The sequence below is a fragment of the Camellia sinensis genome, chromosome 1 (genome assembly GCF_055761805.1).
Source record: "Camellia sinensis isolate YWXY chromosome 1, ASM5576180v1, whole genome shotgun sequence".
NCBI lineage: Eukaryota > Viridiplantae > Streptophyta > Magnoliopsida > Ericales > Theaceae > Camellia > Camellia sinensis.
This window is the reverse complement of record NC_138961.1, coordinates 184,945,958-184,965,790: the sequence shown is the minus strand read 5'-3', so window position 1 is coordinate 184,965,790 and position 19,833 is coordinate 184,945,958. Positions and strand designations below refer to the sequence as shown.

Genomic DNA, 19,833 nt, shown 5'->3' with positions numbered 1-19,833 from the left:
GGCAACACCCTGGTGCCAGGAGAAGGCAAATTAGGGGCAAATTGGGAAGGACCCTACAAGATCACTGGTCTGGCTGGCAAGGGGGCTTACCACTTGGAGGATCTAGAGGAAAGAGCCATACCCCGGCCATGGAACGCAGCCAACTTGAAATTGTATTATTTTTAAGCTTTTACTTTCCTCTTTTTGTAAAGAAATTTTTTGGCTTGCAAAGCAGAATGTAATTCTTTTTGTCAAATTATAGAAGTAATTTTGCTTTAGCACTTGGATTATTGTTTTAATGTTACGGACCGAGATGATGTACTCCGGTTGGAAGAGTTGGTGTCTTGTCCAACTTAGGATTCCCAACCGAGATGATGTACTCCGGTTGGAAGAGTTGGTGTCTTGCCCAACTTAGGATTTCCAACCGAGATGATGTACTCCGGTTGAAAGAGTTGGTGTCTTGCCCAACTTAGGATTCCCAACCGAGATGATGTACTCCGGTTGGAAGAGTTGGTGTCTTGTCCAACTTTGGATTCCCAACCGAGATGATGTACTCCGGCTGGAAGTGTTGATTTGTTCGACTTTGTTACAGCCGAGGTGGCTATTTCGGTTCATAAATTGGTCTTGTTCTGCTGAAGTGCTTCGACCGTGTTATGTATTCCGGTCGATAAAGTGTTCAAACGATGAGTTATACCGAGATGTTCTGCTGAAGACAGAACTGATTACAACCGTGCAGACACTTGCAAAAATTTGAATTTTTCATTGATAAGAAATTCATTACAAATGGAGGGGACAGAGCCCGGTTACATCAAAAGAGTTGGAAGCAAAAATACAAAAACAAGGAAAAAGAACACTAAACTAGGGGGGAGAGATTGGTGAACTCGTCTTCGCCGGCATCAAGGTTGATGGTAGGGCTGACTTCTTGGGCACTGGGCTCAGCACTGCCGGGCTGTTCTGGCACCTCGGCCTCCTCTGCCTCCGAATCTGTGTCGTCCTCTCCATCTTCAAGTCCCTCCTCGGCCTCCGCTTGCAGAGCGCTGAATACGTCGTTTGCGTAAGGCACAAGGTAGACCGGTAGAGAAGCTGGAGGAGGGTTGGCAAATACGTCGGTGTCAGAGCCTTGGCCGAGGTGTTCGCAGGCAGACTTCCAACCGGCCTTGAAGTAGATGTCTTGTGTTGCAAAGACCTGCTTCTTGTAGCTCTGCTCGGCCTCGTTGAACCCGGCGTTGTTGGCAGCCCGGCAAGCTTTCCTCTTCGTCTTCTTCAAGGTGTCAACCTCGGCCTGGAGCTCACTTTGTTTTTTCTCGGCTGCGTTCAGCTGACCGAGCAGTTTGTTATTGTCAGCGTTTGCTATCTGGAGGGAAGCCTTAGCCCGGCCGAGCTCGGCTTGAAGGCTCTCTACCTGGCTGGCTGTGTCGTTTGCCTTTTGCCTAAGCCGGTGGATGCGCTCCAAAACCAGGTGTTGTTTTTGAATGGCCTGCAAAAAACAAAGTTGATTAGAAGCGGAACCGGGCAAACACTTGGGAAATTTTCAGAGCTGCATTGACTTACCCTGGCCATGGACTTCACGGATGACTTGACTAACCGAGTGTCAGGGACGTGGTCACTGCCGACCACGTCGCTCGGTAGTAGGAATGCTTGGACAGATCAAAGGCGAGCAGATGCTCTTTGTCAGCCTTGATCGAGGCCGTTGCCGGGATGTCCTAACCCCGGTGTTTCAACTGGGGACGCCAGGCCGGTATTGGGGCGGGGGCGTCAGTCGGGTGCTCGGTAGTTAGCTCGGCGACTAACTCGGCGGATGGGTCTGCCCGAGCCCTTTTCCCGGCGCGCCGTGCAGAGGGTTCTCGGCTGGATTGACCGGTCGGTTGAGAGGCAAGGGCGACCACAGCGCCACTGGATTGACCGGCGACGGGTGAGCGAGTTGCAACGCTCGGCAGCTCGGCGGATGTGGCGGTGAGCAGGTTTTTGATTCTGCTGCGCTTGGCCATCTCTTGTTCCTCGGTCAGGCGAACGACGGGCACGTCTGGCAGAGTAGGATCCGGTGGAGGTGTTGGAGCTCGGAGGAAGTCGGTGACCTTACTCCGGTGGGGAGCAGAGTATCTATATGTGGGATTGTAGCCGAGCAGCTGGTTACAATCTCAGTCGTGGTAGCGAAGCGCGGTCCTGATTGCCTCTATGTTGGGGAAATTGTAGTTGGCTTGCAAGGCTTGGATGGCTGCAAAAGAAACAAGAGAATCATTAGTCTACAGAAACGTCAAGTATATAAATCGAGATAATTTGCACGGCTTACATGTGCTCCCAAAATTTTTGCTAATCATCCAGCCCGGTACCTCGGCCGTCTCGTAGTTACCAGACACCCAGAAGAAATCATCGTCGTGAAGATCCTTGTCTGGTGTGCCGGTCACGATTTTCTCTCTGCCCGATCTAATCTTGAGGTAATAGGCGAGACCGTCGCCGGTGTGGCCCAAAGTGTATTGACGTAGGACCTCGGCTAGACCTAGGCTAATGCCTAACCGGTTGTTCAGCTCATGAACGCCGTTTATTATCCTGTACGTGTTGGTGGACATTTGGGTTGGCGCTAGCCCGGTTCGGCGTAAGAACTCGGTAATCAGTGGGTTAAGAGGGAAACGAAGGCCCCCTTCGACAATGGACAGCACAGTGAAGGGGCATTCCTCCCTACCCCAAGGCGTGGTCTCTTCTTCGGCCAGCTCGAGATGGACGTCGGCCGGGACGCCGTACTCCTCTCTGAAAGCGGCTAGCGCGGCCGGAGTATCCACTAGGAAGCGGAATTTCCCCATTTGTGGCCGACTTACTATAGCCCGGTTGATGGGCTGGGCACGATGGTAATTGGCTGCAGCTCGGTCCTGAGAGGTTCAGGAATGACAGTGGTCCCCTTGGACTCTGCAGGAAAAGGATGGCAAGTGTAAGTGAGCGCGGTTTCGCAATAGGAGCTAGACTTCAGCTCGGTCAGTAAGGGTGGCAAACCACCTCGGTTGTCTAATTAAGGAGCTCGGTCGCCCAAGCAGACCTGATGTTAGCCCGGTTGAGCGACCAAGTCCTTTGGTTATCTCGGTTTTTGCTGTGGTTGAAACAAACATGTTGTTTGCCCGGTTTGGTTGGTTTTTTGGATCAAAAGAAGGCCCAGAGCCCGGTTCACCCCAATTCTTCAGCGTTCTTCAGGAAGACGAAGAACACCAAGAACAGTGGGAGGTTTGGGACGTTTTCTATGGTCTATGCCCTAAAAGCTACGTTTTTGTGCCCTAATGTGTGTAATATAAAAGAAAATGGCAACAGAATAAAGGTAGAATGACTTACCAGAGAAGGGCAGGGCCTAATCCCACAATCACGAAGAATGGCAGTCGAGTTTGAGGAAAAGGCTAGAGCTTCAGAATCGTCAGAAATGGAAGCAGCAGTGGGAAGAAATGGAATGATGGGGGGCATGTATGTATAGGCGAAAGAGACCGCCCAAATTCAAATTCTGGCAAAAACGGCGGGTTGGCTGCCCGATGACCAATGGCAGGCCGCCACGTGTCCCCATTTATGGCTACGTCAGGACTGAAGCGACGAGTTGAAAAGACGAAGAGCCAACCGAGCTACTTTCGACGAAGAGGAGGTCAGCCGGGGAATATAACCGGTCAAGTCTGCAGACTACGTCGACTAGCCCGGTCGAGGCTTGGCGTCTTAAAGACCGGAGAAATGTTATCTCGGTCGAAGTGAGTAATCCTAGTCACGCTTCCGCGGACGGAATTAAGGGGCAATTGAGAGGGTGATTTGCGATCTGGAGTTGGGCCGAGGTAACGGCCGAGCAAGTTGAGGGCCCAACGATGCGTGGGTCCGAGATGATCGACTTTCTGCCCAGACTTGGGCCGGGCAGAGTTCGGGCTGAGTGTGTCACCCCGGACCGGACAGAAACTGCTCGGTAAGGCAGTGCTCGGTCCGAAGATGGCCAAAGCTCGATTGGCCTAGTGACCGGCGCCCGGGAAGGCGTGGACAACCGAGGAAGTTGAGTGACCGATGCCTGGAAAGGCATGGTCAGCCGAGGAGACTGTTTGACCGACTGGAAAGCCGATCAAAGTATCCGGGGTAGGCTCAGCCGGGATGCCGCCTAGCCCGGTCCTCCGTGTGTTTATCCGGTTAGGCACTTGAAGTATGAAGCATGGCATGACCGAGGTAGAGCAGCTCGGCTGCCGAGCTCCAGCTGTGATGACAGGCAGTTGAGGTTAGGTGATGAATGGCATGGTTTATGCTGACAGATGGGATAGTAGAGCCACGTGTCAGGAGATGACTGGGAGTGGATATGGGGCTCAGAAGGTATATAAGCATGTCTGCGCCCCCCATACGCGAAGGGACGAACATCTCTGTAAGGAATTCTTACACTCAAACCCTCTCTCCCTTCTCTCTACTCCTCTTAAGGTGTGTGCTAACTTGACCGTCGGAGGGTTTTTCCGGCCACACACCGCCGGATAGCTCACCATTACTTGCTCGTAGGTGATCGGACATCGACGGAGCTCGGAAGAAAGGAATACGGGCTTGCCGGAATATTTGCTCCCCGTACACTAAGGATCTTAAAAAAAATTCCCTATTTAAATTAAGTGTATCCAAAAAGTAAAAAAATTATTAAAAATTAAAAAATACAAATTAAAAACTCAATTTTTTTTTTAAAAACTAAAAACTAAATAGAGTAGTACAAGAAATTTGGATAAACCACAGAAGCCATCACCTCTATTTTTAATGCATTCCAAAATAATCCCTCTTTCCTCCCCGTTAAATCTTTGTCTCACAAATGCTAAAGGCTAATGTCTGTGTTGTGTCGTTTTGATCAGTGTTTGTATTGTATTATTTTATTTTCATGCTAATTTTTTTTTTCTTTTTTGGTGTGTGCTATTGTATCATGCTATTTTTATTTTTATTTGTATTTAGTTCATATTGTATTAAAGTATTGGGGAAATAGGTGCACATCGTACAAAGTTCAAATTTTAATAATAAAAATTATAAATTTTTTATTTTTGAAATATTTAGAACAAAAACTTTTATTTTTGTAAGATAGGAATAAAAGCTACTTGACTAAATGTGAGCTTTACCATGTAAAAAGTTGTCTTATATATATTTTTCACAGATGGCCAGTTTTGAGAGGTTAACTTTTAATGTTAAATTACACTCACTTTTCTTAAGATTTAGAAAAAAATAAAAATAAATAAGTTTTATAAATCCGATATAATTATATATATATATATATAAATTTTAATTTACATAACACTTATCCTCATTTTATTCAATAATTCATTAGTTATATAGATGAAAAAATAAAGATTGGGTTTGAGTTTTCAATCCGTATTTTTTCATTTTTAGTGAATTTTTTAAAATTTTGGTCAATTTCTTTTTAAATGCATCTAATCTAAATGTACGTATAATTCATTAATTATATGGATGAAAAAATAATATTTGGTTTTGAGTTTTCAATATGTACTTTTTTATTTTAGTGTATTTTTTTAAAGTTTTGGTCAATTTTTTTTAGATGCATCTAATCTAAATGTACTTAAAAAGTAAAATGTTTATGATTTTTTTTAAAAATAAATAAATATAATAAAATATGAAAATATACTGAGCTCATATATTTTTTTGGTATTTTTTAAGTATTTAGTGAATTTTTTAAAAAAATTTCATAAATTATTTTCTTTTTAAGTGTATTTTTAGATTAAGTGAATCTAAAAAGTTAAAAACATTGATTAAAATATTTAAAAAATCAACTAAAATAAAAAAACCAGAATTAAAAATTTCAAAAATTATTTTTGAAAACTCTAAAACTAAACAGAGTTATATATTTTACTTTTTTATATTTATATTTTCACGTTATTTGTATTAGTTTTAATTTATATTAACATTATTAAGAAAAATTATTGATAATACAGTTTGCTCCAGTGAATGGATCAGACTGGTCCAAGCTCCTCAAGCCCACGTCCAAATGATCAAGCCCCCCGGATGACCTGCAAACAAGTTCAATGGGGAACTGGGTAGTCCCCTAGTGAACCCTCCTACGAGCAAGTTAGGGAGAGAAGTAGAGTGTAGAGAGAGAGATTAGAGATAGAAAAGCTTAACCTTCTTCTTGTCTTCAACGTTTGCTTATATCCTTCGGTAATCATTTCGCTGTCCCTTCCGACCTGCCCTCCTCGCCGAAAGTCTATGCTGTAGCTTACCTTGTTCAGGGTAAGGGGGTCCTGTTCCGACGGAGAGGTGTTGTCGTAATAAATGTTGTGATGGGCTGCATTAATGGTGATGTGCAGTGGCAATAACTTTGCAGATCTTTGTCTGCTGATATGGCCCGTCCTTCACCTGCCGTGTGTCTGAATGTCATTGGCTCTTTATGCCATGTTGGACTTCAGCTGTCCTGGATCTCACCAGCTGGGTTATGCATTGGGCTCCAAGTGATGGACTTGGATTGTTCATAGTGATTCGTGGCCTTTATGGGCTTATACACATCAGTAGTCCCCCATTCCCGAGTGCAGCTTTAGTCCAACGAAGGGAATATTAATGAAGTAGATGAGGGTGTTAGGGATTGGCAGGATGGAGGTCGACCGGCAGGGGTGACCAAGAGGGTGAACCGGTCGGGAGGTGGTCCGACTATGCAGGGCGACCGAGTGGAAAGGCCGATCACAGGGATGACCGACAGCAAAGGTTGGCCAAGTGGGAGGGTCGACCACGAGGAGGGCCGACCGCAGAGGTTGGCCGAGTGGAAGGGTCGACCACGAGGAGGGCCGACAGCGAAGGGGGCCGACCCCCAAGGTTGGCCGAGTGGAAGGGTTGACCGCGAGGAGGGCCGACCGCGAAGGGTGAGGTGGAGGGGCGTGGGGCTCGAGGGGCGACGTGTCACGTGGTGATTTGAAGTGGAAAAAACAGGGTAAGGGGAGGAGACAGTGGATCGTGGTCGTACACGTGGCAACATCCCGCGGGGGGGAGATTAGGTGCCAGATCAAAGATGAAACGATAGGTCATTATGGGTGTTGAAACGACAGTTTTGGCGGATGATTTGAAAAGTTTTTCAAACTGGCGAAAATTAATTGCGATCCTTGAAATACGGGCAAACCGTGGGCTTTTGGCATCATTCGATTCACCTACTTGTTTACAAAAAATCAAAACATTCCAAGTGTTAATTCCTTTGTTGCTCACGATACACCTCTGCAACACTTTCAATTTCCTTCCACCTGCATCCGAAGCTATTCGCAGACATACCATAGAGATGGCCCAAGAAGAAACTGCGAATGTTAGGGTGGATCCACTTGGTGATGATGATGCAGTGGAGTTAGCGCAGCAGTACCGGACGGAGAGGGTGGGGGAGTTGGTGGGACGATCCCAAGGTTCCACCATGATAGCAGCTAGAATGCCAATCAGCCAGGCAGAACCAGATCACTGGCACACAAAGGCAGACAGATCCACTCTTACACCGGCGGAGTTGGAGGGAATAAGGAGGAAGTACCGGATTCCTTTGGAAATAGGATTGAGGTTGCTGACATCTACCGAGAGGGCGTCGGATGCACGGACGGGGGAATTTAGCTTGTACGATGAGGCATTGCGGAGAGGTGTGAGGCTACCGCTGCCTCAAGTTGTGGTTGATGTGTTGAATAAACTAGATGCGGCGCCAGGTTAGTTGATGCCAAACGCCTGGAAAATATTGATGGCGTGCGAGAGTTCCTGGCCGCAAGCAACGGGAGGGTTGGCCTTGACGATAGATGAGTTCTTCTCATGCTACAAGGCCTCCGGCCAGCAGGACACTTGGGTTACACTGCAGGTGGTGGCTGGACGAGGTCTGGTGGCGGGTCTGGCATCTTCGGTAAAAGGCTGGAGGCCAAGGTGGTTCTTTGTGACAGCAAACGGCGGGGCGGGAGTTCGCACAACTTGGAAGGTGCCCACCAAATCGGTCGAGCCCAAGCTGGACAAGGCGACTGAGGACCGAGTGAAGAGGGTGAGGGATTGGAGGGAGGAGAAGGGAGTAAGGTGGGACGAGCTTGTCCTACCGTCGGTTCTGTTTGCCTTAAACTTGGGACCGCAGCCGTTGGGAGGGGGTCCAGAAAGAGAGGAGTTGGAGGTGCAGAGGAAAACAGAGGAGGAGGAGGAAAGGAGGTTATTCGCGCGGGTGGACAAGTACAAGGAGTCCTAACTGGGGCCTGCCCCGAAGCCGGTCGCGAGAGAGCGGATCTGACTGCGCCCCAAGCCGTTGGGGGAGAAAGACTTAGGAAGTTTTGTGCCCCGACCGCCCCCAGTGGATCCTGTGAAGGAAAAGGCTAACAAGGAGAGGGATGCTCTGAAGAAGAAGAAGAGGAGGGTGAGGAGGAGTCAAGAAGAGCCTGCCTTGAAGAGGAGGAAGGAAGTGGTGGGTGAACAGTCCAGCATGGCGAAGGGGGCAGAGGGGGGGTGGGAAGTGAAGGAGACCCCAGGAAGAGTAATTGCCCCAGAAGTGGTGGACATTGCCTCAGAGGGCATGAAAGCAGTTCTAGTAGTGGCGGTGATCGCCGCGGGGGTTGCGAGGGTCGCTCCTAAAGTGCAAGTAGAAGGTGGGGTGACTGGCTCTGAGCCACGGGGGGAAGAACAACCCCAGGGGGCTCCTATACCCCATGGAGGGAGGGTCAGTCTGACTACTCCAATCTACCATGCTCGTGCGGTGGCTGGGCGGCTGGAGGGAGAAGAAGGCCCAGCCAAGGCAGGGACGGATCGCCTTGTGGGGATTGTAGAAGAGGCAGCCTTGTGCTCAGCAGCCAGATTCAATGAGGCTGAACTGCTGAGGGGGTTATGCTTCGCTCAAATTGAGGTAACCACCTTAGCAGGGGCTCTACTGAGGAAGGCTGGAGCTGCAAAGCTCAAAGAAGATGAGGCCAAGACTCAACTTGCCAAGTTGAAGGAGAAGAGTACAAATTGGGAGAGTGCCCACGCTGATCTGTAAACGATCAAGGTGGAGCTGGAGAACACACGCCGCCAGGTTGTGTCGCTCGAGTTCCAACTGGCTGGCGAGCAGAAGAGGTTAGATGAGACCCGAAAAGCCTGCGCAGTCGCGGTCGAATGACATGAAAAGGCAATGATCAATAATGAAAAGCTGGTCAGGCAAATGGATGAGGCAGACATGAAGATTAGCGGTCTGCAGAAGGAGCTGGAAGGCGAGCGTGCAAAGGCACTAGAAGAGAGGGAGTGCCTTCAGAAGGAGTTGGAGGCAGAGAGAACGAAGGCGACTGCTGAGAGGGAGACCTTGAAGAAGGAGTTGGAGGCAGAGAAGGCCAAGGCGACTGCTGAAAGGGCGTCCCTGAAGAAGGAGTGGGATGAAGAGAGGGCTAAAGCAGCCTCTGAAATGGTGACCCTGCGGAAGGAGCTGGGGGAAGAGAGGGCGAGGGCAGTCTCTGAAAGGGCGGCTTACCCCGATCTGTATGTGGCAGCAGTGGATCAATTCAAGGGGTCTGCTGAGTTTCAGATGGCAGTGGATGTCACGGTCGCCAGCAGCTTGGCGAGGGAGGAGTCTGGGGAGGCGGGCCCATCGAGGATGACCGCTGGGGGCAGAACTGAAGCGGAAGTGATTGAGAGCATCCAGCAGTCAGACTTCTATAAACACGAAATGGCTGAGTTCTGGGACAGTGGCTGGAAAATGTTCAAACGTAGGGTTGAAGAACTGTTTCCAGACTTAGACCTCAGTAGTGTAACAATTGGTGAAGATGATGTGGCCCAAACCCCCCTGGATGAGGTATCGAAGAAGAAGACTTTGTCTCCAGTGAGTAGGAATGAGTGAAGTGAAGAAAGTTTGTACTTAAGAGAGTTTTTTTTTTTTTTGAATGGCTGTAATGAACTCATGTACAAATTTCTGAATAAATAAAATTGCAATTATGTTTTCGTTTAATTGTCTGTTCTTGTACAGCTAAAATGAATGAGGCGTGGGTGAAGCGGGTGTAGAACTCATTGTGAAGTGCAAAGTGAAGTGAAACTTGTAATAAGAACTGAATGTAAGAACTCCTCAGTGTAAAGTGAAGTTGAAGTTGTAATAAAAACTCAATGCAGAGTGAAGTTAAGAACTCCTCAATGCAGAGTAAAATTGAACTTGTAATAAAGACTCAATGCAGAGTAAAGTTAGGAACTCCTTAATGCATAGTGAAATTGAACTTGTAATAAAGACTCAATGCAGAGTAAAGTTAAGAACTCCTCAATGCAGACTGAAATTGAACTTGTAATAAAGACTCAATGCAGAGTAAAGTTAGGAACTCCTCAATGCACAATGAAATTGAAAATGTAATGAAATTATAAGTTTGTGTTTGCCACACTGCTGAAGTAGATTAGTGGTTTATTGGAGTGAGGCTTGTCTTGTAAGGAAACAGGTTGACTTGTAATAGTTTGATTGAGAAGAAGATAACCTGACTTGTAAAGAAAACGTGTAAGAACGTCTTTGGAATTTGACTAAGCAAAGAGTGGTGTAAAGACTTGGACCTGGAATTGTGACCAAGTGTGTCTACTACTTCCACAAGCATGAAGTTTGCATAGATGGCTTTGACCGAGCCCTGCACGCGTGCTCAGTTGAGGCTAAGCTATGATTCACTGATGTCGTAAGGAACTCAGTCTGAACCTGAAATTGTGGCGTTCGATCCGGCTGAGACTTGTTATGCTTAGGCTGGCTGAGGCTTAGTCTGGATGAGTGCTTCATGCTCAGTCTGGCTGAGGCTTTATGATGCTCAGTCTAGCTGAGGCTTTATGATGCTCAGTCTGGCTGAGGCTTTTTAGTGCTCAGCCTGGCTGAGGCTTTATGATGCTCAGTCTGGCTGAGGCTTTTTGATGCTCAGTCTGGCTGAGGCTTTATGATGCTCAGTCTGGCTGAGGCTTTTGATGAGTACTGCAATCAAAACGTCATTGAGACATCATACAGATAACTGAGATACATAATTGATGGCAGGGGAAGTGTAACCCAGTTAATTAAAAAGTTACATTGCGTAAGGAGATATCAAGAATGTGTAAATTTGCCGAAAAGAAAATACAATAACTGAGCGACACAAAAGTAGGAGCTTATTGAAAGTAACGTTTCAGGTGTTCGGCGTTCCATGGGTGAGGATGGTCTCGACCTTCCATGTCCTGAAGTCGGTAGGTGCCCGGACGTGGTCTGGCTTTCACAACGTAGGGTCCCTCCCATTTGGCTGCCAGTTTACCCTCAGTCAGATTTTTGGTGGCAAGAGTTGCTTCTCTTAAGACAAGGTCCTCTACAGCGAACTCCCTTGTTCGGACTTTCCGGTTGTAGTGTGTTCTCATTTTCTGTTGGTATGAGGCCAGTCTGACAGCGGTAGTCTCTCTGAGTTCTTTGATTAGGTCTAGGTCTGTCCGATAGAGTTCTTCGGTTTGTGCTGGATCCGGATGTAAAACCCTGGGAGTAGGCAGACCGACTTCTACTGGAATAACCACCTTAGCGCCGTATGTTAAGCGGAAAGGGGTTTCCCCAGTGAGAGTCTGAGCTGTAGTTCGGTAAGCCCAGAGTACATTTGGTAGTTCCTCAGCCCAAAGTCCCTTAGCAGCTTCGAGCTTAGTTTTGATGATCTTCAGGAGAGAACGGTTGGTGACCTCGACTTGGCCATTGGCCTGGGAATAACCGGGGGAAGAGAAACATGGTTGAATCTGGAGGTTGGCACAGAACTTCCTGTACTTGGCGTTGTCAAATTGTTTGCCGTTGTTGGAGACGATGGCCTGAGGGATGCCAAATCTGCAAACGATCGACTGCCAGATGAACTTGGTTGTGTTCCGCTCGGTAATGGTGGCAAGGGGTTCTGCCTCTACCCACTTGGTGAAGTAATCAATGGCGACGATCGCGAACTTGGTCTGACCTCGGCCGGTGGAAAGTGGACCGACCAAGTCGATCTCCTATTTGGCAAACGGATAAGGGCTGCAAAGTGTGATCAACTCTGTAGGAGGAGCATGGGGGATGTTGGCAAAACGTTAACACTTATCACATTTGAGCACGAAATCAGTCGCATCTTGATTGAGAGTTGGCCAGAAATAACCAGTACGGAGTATTTTGTGGGCCAGAGACTTGCCGCCTGAATGATTACCACAAATTCCCTCATGGATTTCCCGCATTACATAGGTTGCTTGAGTCGAATTGAGGCATGGCAGGTATGGGCGTGAAAAACCACGTTTGTACAAGACGCCGCTAACCAGGATGTAATTGGACGACCGGGCCCTGACTTTGGTGGCCTGTTGTTGGTCATCTGGGAGTTCCCCCGTTGTCAAAAATAGGAAAATGTCGGACGCCCAAGGGATAGGTTCGTTTTGGAGGAACCGCACTTCTTGTAAGTCGGGTGAGATGGCCGGGTGGGCTATTCGAGGCGGACACCGTGGCTGAGGTCGGATTGGTCTGCAGAGGCCAACTGAGCCATCTCATCTGCCTTGGAGTTTTCCGCCCGAGGTACGTACTTGATGTGAAAGGTATTGAAGAGGCGAACAAGGGGGAGGGCCATATCCCTGTAAGCCCGCATTGTGTCCTCCTTGGCATCGAATTCCCCCGTAATCTGGCCGACGATGAACTGGGAGTCGCTAAACACCCGGATGTGGCTGACTTCAATGTCCTTGGCGAGGCGGAGTCTTGCTATCAATGCCTCATATTCGACCTCATTGTTACTGGCATTGAACAAGAAATGGAGAGCACATTTGAAATAGCCACCCTCAGGGGCGGTGAGAATGAGGCCAGCCCCACTACCTTTCCTGCGGGATGATCCGTCCACGATGAGAGTCCATGAATGCGGGTCTTTTGGCTTGGTAGGGGTTGGTGGGGGTGGGGGTGCAGCGGTTGGGGTAGGATTAGTGAATTCTAGGATGAAATCCGCGACAACCTGTCCCTTAATTGCTGTTCGAGGCCGGTAGGAGATGTCAAATTGACTGAGTTCCACTGACCACTGCATGAGTCTGCCGGAAAGTTCTGGTTGCTGCATGACCTTCATCAAGGGTTGGTCGATGAGAACCACTATGGAATGGGCTTGGAAGTAAGGACGGAGCCGTCTGGAGGCGGTGACCAAGGCCAAGGACAATTTTTCTAGCAGCGGGTAATTCTGCTCTGCTCCTCGGAGAGCCCGACTGATGTAGTAGACTGGCCGTTGGACAGAGTTGTCCTCCCTGATAAGAGTTGCACTGACTGCGGTGCTTGAGACGGCTAAATAAAAGAAGAGGGGCTCGCCCGTAATTGCTTGTGAAAGGAGGGGGAGATTTGCCATGAATTGCTTCAACTGCTGAAAAGCTTCTTCAGATTCAGTTGTCCATTCAAAAGTTTGTCGAAGAAGTTTGAAGAATGGTAGGCACTTATCTGTTGCGCGGGAAATGAAGCGGTTGAGGGCCGCAACTCGGCCAGTGAGCTTTTGAACCTCTTTAACCATTCTGGGTGACTGTATCTCAATCAAGGCCTTGATCTTTTCAGGGTTAGCTTCAATGCCCCGCTGACTGACCATAAAACCCAGAAACTTCCCAGATCCTACGCCGAAGGCGCACTTCTCTGGGTTGAGCTTCATTTGGTACTTGCGTAGGGTGACGAAAGTCTCTTGCAGGTCGGACAGATGATCAATAGAGAGTTTGCTCTTGACTAGCATGTCATCGACATAAACTTCCATATTCTGACCTATCTGATGATGGAAAACGGCATTGACCAACCGTTGGTAGGTGGCCCCAGTATTCTTCAGTCTGAATGGCATCACGCGGTAGTGGTAGGTACTTCGGTCGGTAATGAAGGATGTATGTTCCCGATCGGACGGGTGCATCAGGATTTGGTTGTACCCAGAGAAAGCATCCATGAAGCTAAGCATTTGATGACCGGCTGTGGCGTTGACCAGTAGATCTATGCGAGGAAGAGGAAAGCTGTCTTTGGGACAAGCTCGGTTTAGGTCAGAGTAATCGACACAGAGTCACCATTTGCCATTGTTCTTGCGGACTAGGACCACGTTTGACAACCATTTAGGGTAATCTACGTGTTTGATGAATTAGGCCTCAAGGAGCTTGTAAACCTCTGTGGCTATAAGTGTATTGCGCTCTGGATGGAAGATGCGCTGCTTCTGACGGTAAGGTCGAAAATGGGGTTCGATGCTGAGGCGGTGAGTTATGAAAGAGGGGTCGATGCCCTGCATGTCTGAATGGGTCCAGGCAAACACATCATTATGCTCGATCAGAAGGGCGGTAAGGTCGGCCTTAGCTTGGGGAGATAGTTGGCTGCCGATCTTGGCAGTCTTCATAGGTTGGTGGGATCGATGGGAACCTCAACGAGCTCCTCAACCGATTCTCCTCTAACCAGCTTGTCCTCATCTCGGACGTCAAGTCCTTCAATGATCATGGCCTCCTTCAGCTTGACTTCCTTGAGTGAGGCGACATAACATTCCCTGACTATAGTCTGCTCTCCCCTTATTGTCCTGACGCCCAGGTCGGTAAGGAATTTTATGGCGAAGTGGTAGGTTGAAGTGATAGCTTGGAAAGCGTTGAGGGCGGTGCGGCCAAGGATGATGTTGTAGGCAGAGGGACAGTCGATCACAAGGAAAGTGACTAACTTGGTATTCTACCGTGGGTATTCGCCGATGGTGAGGGGGAGATCGATGGAGCCGATGGAGGTCACTCGGTCGCCAGTGAAACCGACCAAAGGGGTTTGAAGGGGAGACAGGCTTTCCTCTCCAATCTTGAGCTGGCGGAAGCAGTTGAGGAATATGATGTCTGAAGAACTGCCGTTGTCGATGAGAACCCGTCTAACCTTATAGTTGGAGAGGAGGGCAGAAATGATGAGAGGGTCATCATGAGGATAATGGATGCCTGTACAGTCGGCGTCCATGAAGGTGATGGGCTCTGTCCATTGCTTGGGCTGTTTGGAGGGTCGGTCTACCGTGGCAACTGCTCTGTTCGAGCCTTGCCTTATCTTCCTGAGTTCTGCCCTCTGAGCGGAATGGTCCGCCACAAGCAAGGCCACCTGAAATGACTCGGATTTCACCAACTAGCGGAGGGGGATTACCTGGCGGCCGGGGCTGTTGTGGGGGGCGATCATGGCCTTGGTTAGGTTGGGCTGGCTGCCGGGGTAGGGTACGCCGGCGGTTGTTTCTGAGGGGCTCGGTTCTTTGCCTCTGCTGTGGGCGGGTGTCCGTGAATTGGCTGAGACGTCCTTGGCGAATGAGGGTCTTGACCTGATCCTTGAGGTTGATGCAGTCATCAGTGTTATGGCCATGGTCCTGGTGGAAACGACAATATTTGGACTGGCCTTTCCGATTTGAAGGGGTCCGTGAGGGTAGGGGCCATATGAGGGGGTAGTCCCGTTAGATCTGGTGGAGGACTTGTTCCATGGGAGAATTAAGGGGCGTGTACCGCTCGAACCGACCGGGCGGTCGGGCGGGTGTCGACTGGTCAGTGCGAGGAGGTCGGTCGGTATAGTGGGGTGTTTGGTTGTTATAATAGGTGTTTCTGGGTTCTGAGTCTTTTCTCTTTTCTCTGGGGGTCGGGTTTTTAGATATTGGATCCTGCCGAGCGGCTAGTGAATCTTCGGCATTCATGTATTTCTGGGCTTTAGAGAGTAGGGCTGCCATGGAGGTCGGAGGGTTTTTGGAGAGGGAGAGAAGGAAGTCGAACGATCGTAGCCCGGCCATGAAAGCCGTGAGGATGACCTTGTCATCGTTTTCTACTACTTACAGGGCTTCGGTGTTGAAGCGGGTAACGAAACTGCACAGCGACTCCCCCTCGGTCTGACGGATGTTGAGGAGTTGGGTTGTAGGGCGGCGTTGGCGCTGGGTTCCAATGAAATGGCTAAGGAAGGAGTCGCTGAGATACTGGAAAGTGGAGACAAAGTCTGCTGGTAACTGGCTGAACCACAGTCGAGCTGACCCCTTCAGTGTCATGGGGAAAGCCCGACACATGATCTCGTCAGGGAAGGCATGGAGGATCATGAGGGTACGGTAGGTCTCCAGATGGTTGACTAGGTCCGTCGTACCGTCAAAAGAGTCAATGGTGGGCATCTTGAACTTGGCGGGCAGAAGTTTGTCCCGGATGGAGGCAACAAATTGTGAGCTTGCTGTGGTAGAGGGTTTATGCTGAATGTTCTGCATGACCCCTTGGAGCTGGAGCTTCATTGCTTAGAGTTCAGCGTCCCAGAGGGGAATGTGGTCGCCATGGTCAGTCAATGGAGGCTGGACGCTGCTGGCTTCCCCTTCAGGGGCTGACACCACGACCGAGGGGTGTGGGGGTGGAGGTGGTAGATTTATATGCGGGGGAGGAGGTTGCAAACCTTCCAAGTTAGGTGGATAGGGTTGCGGAACAGTATGGCTCGGGGCTCTTTCTTGGTTGGGTGGAATATCTGGAGGTGGTGCAGGAGGCATCGAAAGGTTTCTTTGGAGTAAAGCATTTATCAGGGCCTAGTTTTGTTCGGCCATGCGGTTAATGCTGTTGGTGAGCTCAATGATATACTGTGGTGGGTTGTTTAGATTGGGAGGGTCGGTTTGATGGTCGGTAGCATTATGGTGAGAAGCCATGGATCTAGTCATGACCATACACTTGGATGGGTAGGATGAAAAGGTTGTTAGGATAGGGTCTTCGGCGACAATGAGCACAACTGGCGTTCGGATAAGAACCACTTCCCACAGACGGCGCCAACTGATAATACAATTTGCTCTAGTGAATGGATCAGACTGGTCCAAGCTCCTCAAGCCCACGTCCAAATGATTAAGCCCCCCGGATGACCTGCAAACAAGTTCAACAGGGAACTGGGTAGTCCCCTAGTGAACCCTCCGACGAGCAAGTTAGGGAGAGAAGTAGAGTGTAGAGAGAGAGATTAGAGATAGAAAAGCTTAACCTTCTTCTTGTCTTCAACGTTTGTTTATATCCTTTGGTAATCATTTCGTTGTCCCTTCCGACCTGCCCTCCTCACCGAAAGTCTATGCTGTAGCTTACCTTGTTCAGGATAAGGGGGTCCTGTTCCAACGGAGAGGTGTTGTCGTAATAAATGCTGTGATGAGCTGCATTAATGGTGATGTGCAGTGGCAATAACGTTGCAGATCTTTGTCTGCTGATGTGGCCCGTCCTTCACCTGCCGTGTGTCTGAATGTCATTGGCTCTTTATGCCATGTTGGACTCCAGCTGTCCTGGACCTCACCAGCTGGGTTATGCATTGGGCTCCAAGTGATGGGCTTGGATTGTTCATAGTGATTCGTGGTCTTTATGGGCTTATACACGTCAAGTATAATTATAAAATTTATTATATTTTTTAAACTTAAAATTTAAAGGGGAATTAATTGTAATTCACCCAAACTTTAAAAAGCTACCCCATTTATGGGCAAAAAAAAACGTAGGGCCATGTGAGTGAACACAGAGGTCTACGTGAATATTTTTGGCCTGTGATGTGATGAATTTCTTCATCCCAGACAATGGATGCGCAATTTGGTAAGGCCTCATGTTATAAACTTTGAGGTTACTATAGCCAAGGTCAGTCATTCAAGTGGTAGTAAATATGATTACTAAGGACCCGTTTGGGAACCTTCCCATTTAGTTAAAAAGTCAAAGAATTATTAAAAAAATCAAAAAGTTAATAACTCGTACCAAAAAGTCAAAGATTCTCTTTTCTCTCTACTTTTTGCACATCTTTTCATAAAAAGCTAAAAAATCATCCCAAACATACTAGTTTTTTTTGACTTATAGTGCCGTTTTGGCAACGCAGCAAAAAGCTGCGTTATAGCGATCCCGGTTTTTCCTTCATTGTTTAATTGTATTCCAGACTCGGTTCCGTGGATGTGTTGTTGTCTTATTCCCGTTTCTGTCCTTTACTCTTTGTATATGAGTCTTAGGTCGTGTTGGGCAGGTTTGAAACAGGTTGGTTGTGTTTGGAAACCAATGGTTGATGTCCAGATTTTGGGCTTGACGCTCGAGCGGACCTGTTTGTATATCAATCCGAAAAAAACAGCTTTTTGGATCACTTTTTCGGGCCATTCTCCCTCTCTAACTTTTCGAAGCTTATGCATGATTATACTAGATTTATCTCATTATGTAAGATACATGTACATCAATTAGATGGTGACTAATCATTGATGAATGCACCTATATATACAATGTATTGAAGACTAATGCTAATACATTGAATGTGATGGATTTATTATGAATGAATCTTAGAGATGCATTATGTATCTATTATGAATATGTGTAGACGTCCCCCGAACGCCCCCGGGAGGAGAACGAGTTCCCCCGTTCCGTTCGATATTGGGCTCACTACAGCTCAGGGCTCTCAAATTTGTCACGGTTCTAAGTCTGAACCAAGGAGTCCAAATTCGGCAAATCGTTTTGAGAAAACAGATTTTTGAAAGAAGTGCCAAACATGGACTGCTTTGCCAGATACAGAGTCGCCACCTAAATATTTTATTTTGGGGAAATTTAGGAAACCCTGACTCGTTGCCTAAGGCCACGTGTCCATCATCACCAAAGTTGCCTCGGCTTGGGAACTTGGGTACGATTGGGGAAGGTCACATCGTGAGCACTCCCGCTTGCTCGATCAAAGATCGGCCTCTACTAACCATGATATCTATTTTTGAAAAACATTGTGTGTTCTTATTCCGATTATTAGCCTAGATTTACTATGTGATGCGCACAGCATACAAGTATAGACTGGGTCGCCTGAATTGGAACAAAACATTTCATGTTTGTTTATTTTGAAAATGGTTTGATGGTGCTACCCGCAAGTAGGCTAAGACGTGGTTTTGCCACCTTCGGGTGGGCTTAGAAAAACATGATTTTGCCACTATCTAGTGGGCTTAAAACACACATTTGATGAATTATTCCAATTCAAATAACCCAACCTTCACCCACAGGCATTCAGGCAGTTATATCACATAAGCACATAGCCTCATGGTAAGCATGCTACTCATGGCAGTCACTCACACGCATGCAAGGATGCTAAAGCGTAAAACTTACCGAGTACTCCAAGCCAAAACAGAAACTAATTAGAAATCCATGCATGATCCTAAATATGCTGAAATGCCTTATGCAACACATGCAAGAGTGCAACTATAGCAGGCTCGGCTATTCTAAACATGGCATATGAAATGCTACAGCTAACATGTATTCAACTTGAAATTGAAATACAAATGCAGTTAGTATGATGCGCCGAGCCCGGTGCATGCAAAACAGATGAATGATGCAAACATGCTGTCATACTATATGCTAATTGAAACATGCCCTAATCTAACCATCAAAAGCGGGTAAATAAAAGGGAGAAAGACGTGGGGTTGGAAGACATACATCACACGCACGCACACTTATTACAACATTGCCCTCGCGCAGAGGGTCCGAATAAATAATATACAGTCCCAAATGAATAAATAATAAAGTCCCGAATAAATACAAAAATCCTAATTAATTTACAAATTAATCTAAGAAAGCTATAAACTGGCGTGCAAGCCAGGGACTGCCTCAACTCTGATGAATGATGTATGTTTGGGTTGCCTTGCGCGGAAATCCACTAGGATGTCCCAATTAGTCTCTGTTTTACAATTATTCTTGGAAAGCGCGCCAAGCTACGGAAGGTTGCTAATTCTTGATTTACTGCAACAGAGAGCAAGAAAGGGGCATGGCAATGTATTTTCGCAAATGTATGCATGCTTCGATCCTCGTGCCACTAATCACGCATACCGATGCATAATGGCCGAGGAGTCGAATTGCACGACTCAATATGGAATGAATGCACACATAAACACAACAAAACCTAAACTCCATCATGGATAATCCGGAGTGTCAGTGACTGGGAATTGAGACACGTTCCGTCACTCGAAGTACAAAACGTCCCTCGTTTCCCGCGCTCGGGCTAACTCCTATCCCAAGCACAATGCAATATGCATGAAATGCATGAATGCAACTAATATA

At 47.7% G+C, this 19,833-nt stretch overlaps 1 protein-coding gene across 1 annotated transcript; it reads right to left on the bottom strand.

Moving 5' to 3' along the window:
- Positions 1 to 714: 714 nt before the first annotated feature.
- Positions 715 to 2,196, bottom strand: LOC145790422 (uncharacterized). The gene is made up of 2 exons (XM_082868208.1): positions 1,531 to 2,196; positions 715 to 1,456 (listed from the first exon to the last, which is right to left on the bottom strand). The coding sequence occupies exons 1-2, from the start codon at positions 1,537 to 1,539 to the stop codon at positions 833 to 835; spliced, it is 633 nt and encodes a 210-aa protein (XP_082724334.1). The 5' UTR covers positions 1,540 to 2,196; the 3' UTR covers positions 715 to 832.
- Positions 2,197 to 19,833: the final 17,637 nt, after the last annotated feature.